The sequence below is a fragment of the Sebastes umbrosus genome, chromosome 7, assembly GCF_015220745.1.
Source record: "Sebastes umbrosus isolate fSebUmb1 chromosome 7, fSebUmb1.pri, whole genome shotgun sequence".
NCBI classification, from domain to species: domain Eukaryota; kingdom Metazoa; phylum Chordata; class Actinopteri; order Perciformes; family Sebastidae; genus Sebastes; species Sebastes umbrosus.
In genome coordinates this window covers 16,943,767-16,959,492 of record NC_051275.1, presented here as the reverse complement: position 1 = coordinate 16,959,492, position 15,726 = coordinate 16,943,767, and the positions used below count along the sequence as shown (strand labels likewise).

Here is a 15,726-nt window from a genome sequence, read left to right as displayed (position 1 = left end):
CCAACATTTCCCGGAATATGAAGTTATTAAGTTAACATCAGGGGAGGTTTTGGAGTGCCAGTTACATTTTGGATCCGGTTCGCGTTTGGCAAAATACCTGGATTTGTTCTGACATTAACAAATTTCTCATCACCTTTATCTCCTCTCACTTTTTTATTTGCAATGAGCAATGGAAAACATATAGATAGCAGGCTTTACATTTGTTGCTCTTTAAAATGACAAACATCACCGTTGGCAGATTAGTTAACATTAATTCCGTAACAGCTAAAATGATGAAATGGCTGTTTTCTGGTTGGTGTGCTCTCTGAGCTATTTAGCTGACCACCTTACGTCAACCAACCCTTGTAGTGATGAACATACAGGGAATTATCACCTGAATGTGCAGCTCCCCTCGGCTTTATGGAGGTTAATAGTGAGTTTCATGCCCCATATTTTAAGCTAGAAGTTACCAAGCCATATATTTGTTGGTTTGTTGGTAGAAAAACTCCTTCTTTTTCAGTGAGTCCGCTCCTCCTGAAATATATCTCCGAAGTTGCCATTTAAAACATTAGTATACAGTATTATGTTTTCAAAAGCATGGATGGAGCTCAAAATAGATTTTAAAGTGTAGGCTTATAATTCTTTCTCGGACATGTTTAATAAATATACTGGGAATAAACAAATATCAATACATCAGTTTCTGCATATCAAGTGACACCACGAGGGGTCCCAACCCTGAGGTTGAGAACCTCTACACTTGGGTGTGGAGCTCATTTCACGCAATGCCGTGTGAACAATGAAGGATAGACAAATAACTGTGGACACACACATGGCAAAAACCCAAATAGACAAATATGGAGAGCGGTAAATAATGTGTTTGTACATACGGTGAACGGCTGCGTGGGAAGGATTTACTGATAAGTTCTGTATGTCTTGGCAACTGTGACTATTTCAGCCTGCATGCAACCTACCCAACCTACTACTCTGCACACCAGTGCATCAAAAGGAAATCTTCCTTCTGTTGCCGTCTCTCTCAAAGACAACCACCGTTGAGAAGAAATGGTGTTTAGGTGTGCCCCGCTTGCTTGCAAAGAGTGAAAACATTCACAGAAGCGTCTGTTACACATGAATCAATACAAGTGCATATCAGTCGGAAAACACATTTCCAGCTCGGTGGTCTTCCACACCCACAAGCTCCTTCAGAAATCCACTAATCTTCTCATTATTCGTAGTCTTGATCATGTGTATTGCCTACACTGATTACTGCAACTAATGATTATGTTTATAATCTACCAATAAAGTTATTTATTAGTCATTTATTCTATATAATATCAATGTAATGACCTCTTTAAATCATTTGTTTTGTCCAACAAGCACTCCAATTTGAAATGACGTCAACAAGAACAGAAGAAGAAAAGCAGTAAATCCTCGATTTTGAGAAGCTGAAATCACGGAAAGTTTGGAATATTGTGTTTGTGTTGAATTTCTGTCATTCAAATAATGAATTAATTGACTGATTGGACCAAATGTTTATGTCCGAGGAAGCCATTAGCAAGAGAAAAGGAAAAATAGCATTTATGTGCTTTTTGTTTGCCTGAAATGTGGTACAAAAATAATCTTTTAAGTCATAATAGAAAAGCTGGGTCAAGCAAATTATTGAAATAGCAGTATTTAAAAAGAGGAATATACAGTTTGTCTTTCCAATAACACCTACTCCTAAACAACAGCTGCCGACAGTCGGTACGCTATTCATTTAGAGCAAAGAGTAACTAAACAAATGAGTTCGGAGGCAGCTATTGATCGGAGAAGAAGATTTATTCTGGGCTGACCGCTCTTCATCTCCCGAAGAAGCAAAATAGGCCAACAACTAATAACATTTGCCAAGATCAATACGATTTTATTGTTTGGTCAATGTAATAAAAGATGCCGGTCTTAAAACTATTGGAGACGTAGATTCTACAGGGAAAAGTAGAAATGTGCACGTGTTTTATGCTCCTATTACAACTTTAATCATCTGTTGTTCCGATCTGGACCGACCATCTTTATCAGGAACAGAAAGTTTTGAAAAACACCTCATGGACACGACAAACAAGGGTAATCAATGACACGTGTCCACAGCTATTGGCCACAACTTAAGGTAAAAACAGATGCACACGGCTTAGTGAAAATGTGTTTTTGCACTGCTGTTTTACAAGATCGTTCAGTGTCAGTTAACTGTAACTTTGTCCCGATTGACTCACCTAGAAATGTTGTCACTGACCCCCATGAAATACAGACCCTGTTTAATTGGCAGCCCACTGTTGCAAAGTCCATTACTAATACAGTCATGACTGCTGAAAAATGGGTATTGACAAGAATATATATTTTAGGGCTGTCAATCGAATAAAATATTTAATCGAGATTAATCGCAAATGAATCACACATTTTGTATCTGTTCAAAATGTACCTCAAAGGGCGATTTGTCAAGTATTTAATACTCTTATCAACATGGGAGTGGGCAAATATGCTTGCTTTATGCAAATGTATTTATATATTTCTTATTGGAAATCAATTAACAACACAAAACAACGACAAATATTATCCAGAAACCCTCACAGGTACTGCATTTAGCATAAAGAAATATGCTCAAATTATAACATGGCAAACTCAAACCCAACAGGCAACAACAGCTGTCAGTGTGTCAGTTTGCTGACTTGACTATGAATTGCCCAAAACTGCATGTGATTATCATAAAGTGGGCATGTCTGTAAAGGGGAGACTCGTGGGTATCCATAGAACCCATTTTCATTCACATATCTGGAGGTCAGAGGTCAAGGGACCACTTTGAAAATGGCCATGCCAGTTTTCCTCGCCAAAATTTGGAGCAGGTTTGGTGCGTTATTTAACTTCCTTCGCGTCGAGTAGTAGTAGTTGTAGTATGACATGGTTGGTACCAATGGATTCCTTTGGTGTTCTAGTTTCATATGATACCAGTATCTTAACTGTACCTTTAAAACTTAGTCCGCTACAACTTAACTTTGACAGTCTTCATTTTTTTATTTCACAATGCAATAGTTAAACAGAATGTCCGCACACTTCTGAAACCAGCACGAATTATGAAAAAATGTTTCCAGACATCATCTGTTGCAAACTGCACATTTGTTGCCAATACTGCTGGGCTTTTGTTCAAAGATGTTTGTCAGAGCGTGAATGCACAACAAGGGATTATCTCGGGCCAATTCTTCGGTGCAGGGGCTATTAGATTTTACATTTTTTTCATCATGTATTTATCAAAAATAATCAGACTACATGCAATACGCCCAATACGGACAACGTAAATTATTCATAAGCACATAATGGATCTATCAAGGGCACCTTGTAAAATAATGGCATCTATTTTACCATCAATTATTTTCATCAATTAAGGACCTGTAATTTAAAAGGTTACTGAAAGTTCAGAAGTGCGGGTGGGCAAATGCTGTTGATGGTATTTTATCGCTCTACATCCCCCGTTTTAGTACCAAAGTAATGTTTTCAATATGTAGTTGCAGAGAAATATGTGGCAGGCAGTCTGACTGGAAGTAGACAGAGATCATTCAAGGGACAAGCATTAAGAAGGCAGCCCCAAACAGGATGTTGTCCATTGTTGCCATGTCAGCATTCATTTTAACTTTCTATTGATTTCAAGTCAGCAACCACAGTAAAGCTGTGATGCATTATGACTAAAAGAGCTATATTCAATGTTTTCACTTCCAGAAGTAAATATGGCAACTTGAGCAATAACAAAATACCAGACGATGGAGGGGACAAGGAGGCACGTATTAACACTTTAAAGTGCTTTTCATCAATATTAACCACAAATCACATGACTACTTGTCTGTGAAAGGGGTCGCTCGCAGTGAGGAACCCACAAAGAATAATCACCCGACTCTGCTGTTCCCCTAACCCTTACGGAGCATTTAGCATCTATCAGCTCATTTTTTTGGTTTTCTAAACCCACAAACTTTTTTTAATTCACTCTCACCGTTCTCATTGTTTCCAAAAGTCAGAGTTAGCAAATAGCTGGCGAACACAGTGGCGCATTTAACAGCTAAAGAGCCAGATATTTCCCTCAGGAGTTGGTGGAGAACAAAAACAGAGCTAAAAGAGAATGACTTACAATCACCAGGCGGCCAGAGACACGACTTCAAATGAATGATAATGTTGCTCTGTAACTGCTGGATGTTGAAATAAGCAAACTGTTTGCTAACAAATTTGCTCAATCAACTGAAAAGGTGGTGATATGTCAGCATTTGCAGCTTGTTTCCCCAAAGTGGTGATAAAATCACATCAGATGGAGTCTGATCTATTTGAGCTATATAATTCAGGCAAATTATGCTGAAAAGTTCAGCTCTTATGGAGAACTGTAGGAGACATAATACCTTAGCACAAGACACCAGAAGTCAAAGAGGAATGTCTTCTCGAGGGAAGATAATACACAGGTTATATGCTTTTCTCCAAGACAAAGACACCCTTTTCCATTGGTCAATTTACTTAACTTATGCAAAGTCACCATCATTCTGACCAATTGACAAACAGCCATGTGCTGAGCACGCGTTAATATGAAACCTACAAGCTCTCTCCATGCAATAGTGCAACGTCCACACACAGACACGCCCAATAAAGGGCCTCTGTGTCCTTCACAGCACATCTGGTTTCCAATAGCCGAGGAGCAAGAATGAGAAAAATATAATACAGTCTTCAACTAGGAGAAAAGGGTACCAAAAGAATACATCGATCACTTTACCTCTACACAGTCAAGCACATAACCGGGCCAGCGACTCATGAATATGTTTTTAATGCGGATAACTAAAAACACAACATGGAACAATGACCTCTGTTTTCTATCTCATATCTGCTCTCCACATCTGTCTTTACTCTCTTGTCATCATTCTGTGCTTCAGCACATTACAAATCTTTTCAGCACCTGCTCACACCCCTTATTGTCTGACTGTAGCCTGAGGCCGTGATCTGCAGCAACCACACACTTCAATGACACATCAAAGGGGTTCAATAATATCTATACCTCATCTCCTCGAGGATCTTCATTGCTACCATTTGTTGTCCAAATTCCGAGTAAAACCGAGTAAAACGTGAATACGTACAGGACAAAACTAGTAGTGAAGGGCAGGATTAGCAAGACTGCAGCCTTGTGACTACTGTAAGGCGTAGTTTATTTAAGTGTGCTATTAGTATACTTCTTTTAAACTTAAAATAAGAGAATATGCTTTCAGTTTACTTTTTATGGACTTATCAGAGATATACTTAACAAAAGCATATATAACTATACTTGGCTTATACTGACAAGTACGCAGAAAAGTCTAAGTATACTTGACTTATACTGACAAGTATACAGAAAAGTCTAAGTATACTTGGCTTATACTGACAAGTACGCAGAAAAGTCTAAGTATACTTGACTTATACTGACAAGTATACAGAAAAGTCTAAGTATACTTGGCTTATACTGACAAGTATACAGAAAAGTCTAAGTATACTTGGCTTATAGGCCTACTTGTACTTAACCTTTTGATCGAGCCATACTTAAGAAAAGCATAATTAACTATTCTTGCCTAGGCCTACAGAAAAGTATATACTTGGCTTGTAGTTGTGCTTACTTTTTGATAGAGTAGCCTATTGAAATGTGTTGTGTACATGTTGAATGGAGGATAAAGCATCCATCCACTAAGAAAGGAATCCTGATTTTTCAGTCCAGCTGCTGATTGCGGAGCATCATCTTTCCGTATAGAAACCTCGATGAAGCTCACAATAAGATTTATCTCCCAGCAGCACCTGGGGCAACTCAAGCACAACGACAGTTTGGGAGACAAAGCCGCCTCTTATCTTTACCATGTCACTGCATGTGTGTCTTTACATCTCTGACTGTACCACTCCCACATGTCAAACTACTGCAAAGGTCACGGTACACTACGCTGCCTACACAAAGATTACCACCATTATTTCCACATTTTTTGTTGCACAAGCGGACTCATCTGATAGCACCTATGACAGGCGTTATAGGGATTTCCGAGTCATTTTGGATTGGGGGACTTCCTCTCTTCGTTCACACTGATTTAAATCTGGAGCAAGTTTGGATGTGGGGATTCAAGAGCTGTCATTCTGCATATTTTCATTGGCATTGGAGTCTGGGCTTTGACTGGGCATGTTGAGGGGTTTAAGAGCTCCTGGCTGTTTTGAAACTATTCTAAGGTTGATTTAGCTGTTTGCTTATGGTTTAAGTCCTTCAGGGAAATAAACTGTCACATTTGTCTGAATGTGTTAGTGGTTTTAAAGGCTTTCGTCTAGAGTTATGTCTACATATGGCTCTGTTAACTGGTTCCTCTATCATTCTTCAGTTTCAGAATCCCTGAAGCGGTGCATGTTTTTGTGTGTTCAAAATACAGAGTCTTTTGTTTCATACTGTTTCATTTTTTTTTTTACTTTTCCTTCTTCCCAGTCTGTCAGACAGCCCAGATTTATGAGGTGCTGCACTGACTCCTGGAGGCGTGATGCCCTGTGACTGTATATGTGTCAGAGCTGTTGTTTAACTTCTTCCTGACAATCATCCCTCCTGCCAAGTTTGCTCAGAGCTATTGGAAGTGTTTGGTATTTACATTTTTCCTTTTCCAAATCGCAGAACACAGCCTTCTGGGCTCTTGTGAACCCACAAGCCTTTCTTCTTTGTATTTTAATCATTATTGGTAGCCACAGGGGAGAGAAAGAGGGATTAGGAGCAAGCAGGACAATGCAATGAAATCCTCAGACTTGATGTCAAAGTGAGTCATGCACTTTACTACTCGTTATTAAAGGGGACATATGCTCATTTTCAGGTTCATACTTGTATTTGGGATTTCTACTAGAACATGTTTACATGCTTTAATGTTCAAAAGACACATTATTTTTCTCATACTGTCCGTCTGAACATACCTGTATTCACCCTCCATCTGAAACGCTCCGTTTTAGCTCCTGTCTCTTTAAGACCCCCTCCTGAAAAAGCCCAGTCTGCTCTGATTGGCTTGTGAGAAAAATATGATGCACCTTTGCAAAGGTAGTTCTCACGTTGTGAACGATATATTCTAATGAGCCTGTATGTGACATAGGAAGGGGAGTCAAATCTGATTGGATTGTTGAATCACATGTTTTCTGATCTGGTCAGCCCACAAAAAACTGACTGGGTTGTCTTATTTCACAGTTTGTGGGTTGGTAGGCACTCTAAATATGTGTGCACAAGCACTGAAAAATATTTTTTTCATGATATGTCCTGTTTAAATCAAAAACAGTCAAGTTGATTTTGACATGATATCTAAAATCTAAGTGTAAAAAATGTAAAGTCCTGGAATATAAAATGTTTTTTAAGTGCACTATACTCTGATTCTTTAAAAAGGTACCCTATGGAGTTTTTCACCTTTACTGTAGTAGCGCTATAAGGCCCTGACACACCGAGCTGACAGTCGGCCATCGGTCAGTTTGGGGCCGTCTGCGGGCGTCTGTCGGCCTATTTTTCGGTGTGTCCCGCACCGTCGGCTCTAGTCTGCCCGTGTTGGAGTTTTGTCCGGCCGATTCAGCATGTTGAATCAGCCGCGGAACCTATCTGTGAGAGTAATCACTCTGATTGGCTGTTAGGCTTAAACAAATCAGTGCACGAGAAGAGAAACGGACGTGAGGAAAGCAAGTAAACTCTGTGTGGGCCCTCTTATCTGATCATTCCAATACATGGATGTTTTCACAGCAACATGGCGATCTGGAATGAAGCTAAATGGTGAGTGAGAGTGGTGTGAAAATGGTTGGCAAACGCCGCTTTGTTTCATGTATACGTATCATTACAACGGCTTGTATATCAGCAGTCCTCGGTCTTCCGGTTTCTCTTTTTGAATGAGGAGAACAGACTACCGCTACCTGCCGGTATGGAGACTTATTTCATCTCACGCAGGTGCAGAATGTTCGTGGTGGTAGTTGGCCGTCAGCTATAGTCTTTGCGGTGTGTTCGAGTGCAACGTTTTGGCCAAGACAAAGGCGACGTGAGGCGAAGCAACAGGCGGCCTTCGTCGCTGCTAGTTCTCTGATGTTGGGTTGTTGTGTTTGGGCCTTTAGAGCAACGTTTTTAAGAGTGGGTCCTCGTTTTATAATTAGCACGCACACATGGTGAAGCAATACATTGTCTGTGTCTGTTGGGTGACGTGCCAAGAAATGTAGAACTGTGCCAACAGAGGCAAGGACGAACAGGACTGCTGGAATGCAAACGAATGAAACAATACGGGTTTAAAATTATTCCAAAAACTCAGCCCCTCAAAAGATTTATTTTGGTGAGAATCAATGAATGTAAAACCAAACTTTGTTTTTTAAAAAAAACTCCACCTTCAATTCCTCCAACCATTTAGCACTTCATTTCACTTTAATGATCTAGTATTTGCTGAACAATTAGTGTAAATCACCTCATTACAGCTGCTATTTTGATACTTATAATACTTTCAAAACCACAGTGAGGTATAATTTAGTTTATGGGTCTTTGTTGCTTTCCCTGTCTTCCAACCTCCCGTACAATTCAATGAGTCTGCTGACTAAGACTCAGACACTAATGGAAACCTTTTATCATTAGTGTCAAAACGTCAGTGATTTAACTCCCACAGTGCTGCTCCAGATTAAAGTTGCTACAGTCACCTAAAAGCAAAACCTGCCCTGCGGTTATTCATATATATATATTTTCAGTCTGAACTATTGATTAATATGATAAAGGGTGAAATTTAAAGCTAAAACCACCTACAATCTGGCAAATAGTTTGGGATACGAATGCAGCACGTTATTGATCCAGTTATTGACCGGCAACATATGGACCCCGGGCAGCTTCTGTGGTTCCCATGGGAACCACGGCAGGGAAGGGGAGGTATTGGTGATTGTCGCAAGCAAGCGATCAGTCTGTACCTGTCCCCTGAAGGAGACGGCTCTGTCCATTTATAAACTGAAGATGACAAGCGACAAAGAGGAAGAAAGAAAGGCCTAATGGAGGAGTGTTGATTTCCTTTTCAGAGGGAAACCTTCTGTCAAGACGCGTGAAATATACTGATCATAAAAACTCACATGGAGCACATTAATCGACAGGGAAGTATAGGGCAGCTTCTAAGGATGATCAGCTTTAAGGCTAATCCATTTATTCATCTTATTTTTGATTAATTGATCATTTTTTTAGTCTGTAAAATGTCAGAAAACCTCTCAGAGTCATCTTCAAATTGCCTGTTTTGCAGCCAACTGTTTAATTTATCAGGAAAAAAGCAGCAAATTCTCACATTTGAGAAGCTGAAACCAGCAAATATTTGGTATTTGCGCTTGTGATATAAATGATTAACTTTCTTTTAATCAACTTCCTGTTAAGCACCAATTCCTATCAACCCAGACTACATACTTGATTTAATTCAGGTCAATTGTATTGTTCATTTGGTGGTGTAGACTTACATAATGTAGCGCTAACAGTGTTTGACTACACTGGGAGAGCAGGCTTTGAATCCTGTCCTACAGCTGGAGATGGATTTTTTTTTTTTTTCGCAGTGACCATATATTCCACATGACACAACAGTACACTAAGTCAATAGTCCTTCCTAGAACAAACCAAGATGTCCCTACTGTTTTACGCTACATCAAACAAATCAAACGTTCTTGCACAGAACAGCTGATAACATTCATCACATCATGTTCTGTTGGTTAATGGCACCTTATCTTCTTCGGCTGTGTGTACTGTAGGTTTAAATTAGCCAGAGGTGATATATAACATAAGGCCAGGGCCGTACAGTGACAAGCCTGGGAAGCTGGTAACAGGACAAACACTCACAGCCAATGGATTACTCTTAAAAATGACGTCAGCCCACCACACCACCTCCCAAAAAATAAAGAAATTCCCTGATATCTGACCATCTTTTACCATTTCCCTGAACACAACCACAACATGTGGACTTTTGCCTCCTGAATAACAATGAATAACCTCGCTGGGAGAGAAGAAACAGTCACACCTCAGAAATACACTGAGCAAACACGGCCTCGTATGTTCTTGTCCAAAAAGCCACTAAGCAAACACAAGACCTCGTAAACGTGATCTGTAAATATAGTCCGCAACGACAAATAATGAGTGTTTTCGGATCTCCTCTGCTAAATTTAACATTAAGAAAAGGAAGCGTTCATTTTCCGGCAACCTGTTTTCAATCTAACCCACATCTACAGTGCCAGCGTGCAGTCCCTGCAGACAGAGCCCATTCTGCAGGGCTTGAAAGCACCATTCTCCAAGGTGTATTCAATTACATGAAAGTGCTTTGAGTAAACTAAGACTAACCGGAAACACATGTTAGCACACGCAAGAATAATGACTGAATGCTTGTATACTATGCGAAGGAACAAACTTCTGAACTGTGTCAGTGCGCTTTTACTATATTTTCATTGCAATAAACAACAAGACTTTTTTATTCGCCAACATCTGTTGTGCTTCAGGCAAACTAGCCGGTATTAATCATGAAGCTGCATCTGTCTGGAAACACGCTAAGTCGGCTGTAGTGCACTCGTAATCTTGCACATCGTCATCATCACCGCCGTCTCAGTTGTTTCGGTTCCAACCACAATATGGATGTACATTACATGCACATGAGCAAACGAGAACCCAAACACACGCAGGTCTGCTGAGATGATGCATGAATCACTAATTACTTAATAACAGCGTCTTAAATTATTCAGACATAATGATACTGATCTCATACTGATCATGCTCTAGATTGTTAATATTGATGAGTAAATCTAAAAATAGGGGTTTAAAGTTAGCAAATCAACTTGGAGAACAAAAGTTAATTTTAGAAGAGAAAATTAAAAAGACCAACAAGTTTTCTACTTTTATTTTGAAATTGAGACTTAAGTCACCCCCAGACGGCTAGAACACGTATACGCTTTGCAAGTGATGAAGTTGGGGTTTCAGTTTCCTGAAGTCTGACTCATAAAGTGTTGACAAGTGTGTTTCGTCACCTCTCTCTTCTGGGTAAAAATTACGCTGCATGCCACTGTAGCTTAGTCAAACCTTCCAGGCTTCAAGTGTTACCACAAATCATCCAGATGCAGACAATGAGTAGTTGGTGAACATGAACAAACACTTTTTATGGCTTCCTGTAAATCTACCTGATCATCTGTTAACAAGGCTAGAGATGCCTTTTATAATAATACTGACATTAATTACATCCTGCAGCTGGTTTTTATTCCCCAAACTTGACTTTCCTCAGTACCTCTGGCTACTGCTTAAGGGGGACACACGCACACACACACACACACACACACACACACACATAGGGGAGGCTGGTTAACCTCGGATTCCTCCTAGAGGAAAGCTTTGCCCTCCGGGGAAGGCAGAGCCGGACCAGTTCTCCAGGGTTGTCAAGGTTTGGTACACTGCTCTCAAACAGGGACAGATATGGAGCTAACACACACACTTCGCCACCCATGCCTTGTGTGGTGAAGGCTGCACTCTCTGGCACACCTTTTATTAGTGGAGACTCCAACCGGGCACACAAACAAATACCGCAGCAAGAAATATATTGACGGTCGCCATGCCAGCTGAGCTTTCTATGTATATAATGATTACAGAATGAGGGGGAAGGAATTAAGTTTAGGAGGAGAAACTCTTTAATGCTAAAATGAACTGCAAACTACCCTCTACTGTCAGTGTACAGACCTACATCCAGTCATGGTTAATGATAAACTCCCTTTCTCTAGTCTATTCCCCTTTCAAGCTTATTTAACTTCTTTTGTTTTTGCTGAGGAGTTTTGGTTCGTGTTTCGACAACCGAATACATGACACATCAGGGTGTTAGCTCTTTCCCCATATCCACTGTAAAGGATATGGCTGTGTATTAGCAAGAATCTGGCAATAGAATACGTATCATGATACAGGCGTATTGATTCAATATATTGCGATATATTGTGATTTTAGGGAAACTGTCCGAGAATAAAGACACACCACCATATGTATAAAACTGAAAAGTTACTATGTGAAATGGCTATTATGGGGACTAACATCCTCACACATGAATACAACTGGACTCATTTTTCAATTCCAAGACTGTTTAGGGACCCCAGTATGCAGAAATATTCAAATACACCATTTTAGAATAGGTGAAAATAACACAAGTTTGTACTGCATGCAAAAAACTGCATGGTTTTTGCCCAAAACTGCATGTGATTATCATAAAGTGGGCCTGTCTGTAAAGGGGAGACTCGTGGGTACCCATAGAACCCATAGTCATTCACATATGTTGAGGTCAGAAGTCAAGGGACCCCTTTGAAAATGGCTATGATTTTAGTTTGGAGCTTTATTTAGCCTCCTTCACGACATGCAAGTATGACATGGTTGTTTTTCTAATATCATATGATGCCAGTACCTTCACCCTAGCTTTAAAACTGAGCCCGCTACAACCTCCGAAAGACATAATAGAGGCTGGGTCCACCGGCAGATTTCCAAGAGGTTACTTAAAAATCAATACAGCGTTTTGGAGAATCAATACAGTATTGCAAAGCATAATATCGCGATACTCCTGTGTATCGATATTTTCTTACACCCATACTGTGAAATGTAATGTAATGAAAATAAGAGGTCAAATTGGTGAGGACGAAACCACAAAATGGGCTGTAAAAGTCATACAAAGAATGAGAGGGAGACGGAAGGTCAAAGGTGAACTCACAGTGAGTGGCAGCGAGCAGACCACGAAGATGAGGGTGATGAGCGCCAGCAGCACCAGGTGGTCCACCTCCTCGTCCCCCTGCGCGAACCATGCCAGGCTCAGCTTCCTCTTCCTCCCCGTGGACCCGACCGAGCCGCGCCGCATCATCTGGCTCCGGTGCATCTGGACCAGGCTGACGATCACCGAACCGTTGCACACAAACACCGCGAAGATCAGCAGCGCCATGAGGGAGGAGTAGGACAGGGAGAAGGCCAGCACCAAACTGGCCTGGTCGTCCCCTGTGGCGTCCATGTCGATGAAGCACCACGTGCCGGGGCAGTACTGTCTGAATTTGCCGTAGCCTGCGTACGGCAGGAGGCAGAAGGCCAAAGAAAAGAGGTAAATAAAGAAAAGGGTCACTTTGGCGAAGCTGCGGCGGATGTGCACGGAGTAAAAGTAAGGGTGGCTGATGGCCAGGCAGCGCTCCACGGCCATGGCGCACAGGATGAGTGTGGGCGCCAGGCCGAAGAAGCTCATGGCGAAGCCGAAGAGCTTGCACAGGCTCGGGCCGCCCATGCTGATCAGGGACGAGTTGTAGGCGTAGCAGATGAACACGGGCGGGCTGAGGAGGCAGGTGCCCAGCAGGTCGGTGAGGGCCAGGCCGGTCACCAAGACGCAGAACACGGAGGACCTGGAGCGGTGCTCCTTCTGGTGCACCCCGAGGATGAAGAGGGCCAGCAGGTTGCCCACCACGGCGGCCAAGAACATGATGATGCTCGTCGCCGGCTTGCCATCCTCGTTCACGATGAGAGTGTCATTGCAGGTGGTGTTGTGACACGTTTCGTTTGAAACCATGCTTTTGTTTATGTTTTTAACTCAAAGCAAAGAAATAAACCTGCTCAGTGTGTAATTAATAACAAAATGCCACACAACAAATGGATATCTTGACCTCTCGACACCATCATTGGGAAACACAGCAGCAGGCAGGGCTGTGTAGTAATAACACCCATAATGCTGCTGGGTTGACTAGAAACGTGGTTCTCTCTTTCTGCCTCTCTTGTCACTTCAAGACAGTTTTGAAATCTTTCTGTGGAACAAATGACACAAGAAAAAAAAGCTGATTATAGGAAACATAAAACCATCTTTCCCACGAGGGTGGCATCCTGTTCAGGTTTATCCTCTCAGTAATGTCTTATAATAATAATATAATAATAATAATTCTCAACAGTTCTTATCATAGTTTCAGTGAGTAATATTCACTCACCTTACACTACTACACATCTGGCTCTGCCGGAGAGAAGCAACACTTGAGCGACTGAAACTTTTAAATATAACTTCTTCTTCTTCTTCTTCTTCTTCTTTTTCCGAGGATTCAGGCTCCCTGTTTGTAAAATATTTAGCTGATACAGAGTTTAAAAGTGCTGCTGCCGGCAGCAGATAGACACTGAGCCCACGAGACACAGAGACAGACTGAATAAACTCCACTGTCCCTCCTCTTACTTTCTCTCTCTCTCTCTCTCTCTCTCTCTCTCTCGCTCTGCACCTCCCAGTCTGTTTCGGATCGATGTGAAGTCCCACCCACCACTGACTGTACTGGAGCACCCAAACACACTGACAGATGTTATTCAAACACATTGTTTAAGATAAACAGAAGGTAAAAAAAGGTAAAAATCTTTTTTTTATTGTGGAGTTATTTTCTTCCTTGTTGTGTCTAATGTTGAACACATTATCTACTGTATTAATATCATACACTATAATCAGATTTTTTTCTCTCAAGTTTAGACAAAACCTAAATGCATAACTTTTTAAGAGTGAACTATATTACATATTACATTTACTGCAGTAGACTGAAATAAATAGCAAAACACAGACACCAATAGATTGAAATGGTTAAAGCTTCAGTAGGCATCATTGGGCAAAAATTCCATAATAACCTTTCAGCATATTGTAATTCAAGTGTTCTGAGAGATGACTAGTCTTCTGCACCTCCTCATGGCTCTGTTTTCAGGCTTTAGAAAATCTATAAACTTTGACCAATCACAGGTAATTTCAGAGAGAGAGAGAGCGTTCCTATTGGCTGTGCTCTGGCTGGTGGGCGGTGCTTGGTATTTCCGCAACTGATCTCAACATGGCTGCAGGGTCACAAACTTTCTCATTTTACAGCTAAACAGTACACTACAAGATGTTTCTGAAAACATTTTTTGCAAGAAATAGGCATTACAGTAACACAATATTGATTCATATTTGATCAGCGCTGCCTAGTTTGACCGTTTGATCGGCTTTCCCGAGTGATTGACAGCTGCTCAGAGACGGCAGGCTCCGGCTCGGCTCTGATTGCTTGTTTTCCTCCGGTCTGTAAAATCTTGCAGATGCTGTTAGGAGCACCGGAGGACACAGAGGCACATGATTTTTTTTTCAGATTACCTGTTTCATATACTACTGTCAGGATATAGGGACTTTTTTTTTATCATATTTGCTCCATTTCGACCCACTGCTGCTTCTGATTTTTTATCAAATTTAGGCAAAACCTAAACATATGACTTTAAGAGTGAACTATAGAAATGGGGACTTTCATTGCAGTAGCCTATAGACTGAAATAAATAACAAAACACAGACACCAATAGATTGAAGCTGTACTGACACAGACACTTTGGTCAGTATTTGCTTGTTCCCCCATGAGAGCTCAGAAAATATGTAATCCAATTTGTCTTTTGTATTTGGTTTGGCAGTGTCTCTTCTTGCTTTTTAAAAAGGTGTTTTGAATAGACTTAATCTCGGCTAGTTTACATTTCACGCAGCCTTTGGTGCAGCTCAACCAAGAAAGGGGAGAACCAGAGCTTTAGCTGAATACACACGCCATGAAAGCCAGTTTTCCCTGCTTGTTTTTGCTGGTTCACTCTTCGTTTCTGCATCATTTACTTTCTGTTGTTGGCCATTTGTGGACACAGCTTTTGGTGAGAGGAGAGAGAGGAAAATCCTCAAACAATGGGTGTGCTCTGGAAGAGACTGCATGCTCTGATATGACCCCTCAGGGTTAAGAATGTGCTCCTGAATA

General features: G+C 41.0%; 1 protein-coding gene across 1 annotated transcript in view; it reads right to left on the bottom strand.

The window, feature by feature from the left end:
* Positions 1–14,141, bottom strand: part of ptgir (prostaglandin I2 receptor) — a 31,472-nt gene extending 17,331 nt beyond the window's left edge. The window contains exons 1-2 of the mRNA XM_037776422.1: positions 13,936–14,141; positions 12,693–13,758 (exon numbers count right to left, since the gene is read on the bottom strand). Coding sequence (XP_037632350.1) covers positions 12,693–13,526 — 834 coding nt within the window. The 5' untranslated portion in view covers positions 13,527–13,758; positions 13,936–14,141. The remainder of the gene's footprint in view (positions 1–12,692; positions 13,759–13,935) is intronic.
* Between the last annotated feature and the right edge of the window lie 1,585 nt (positions 14,142–15,726).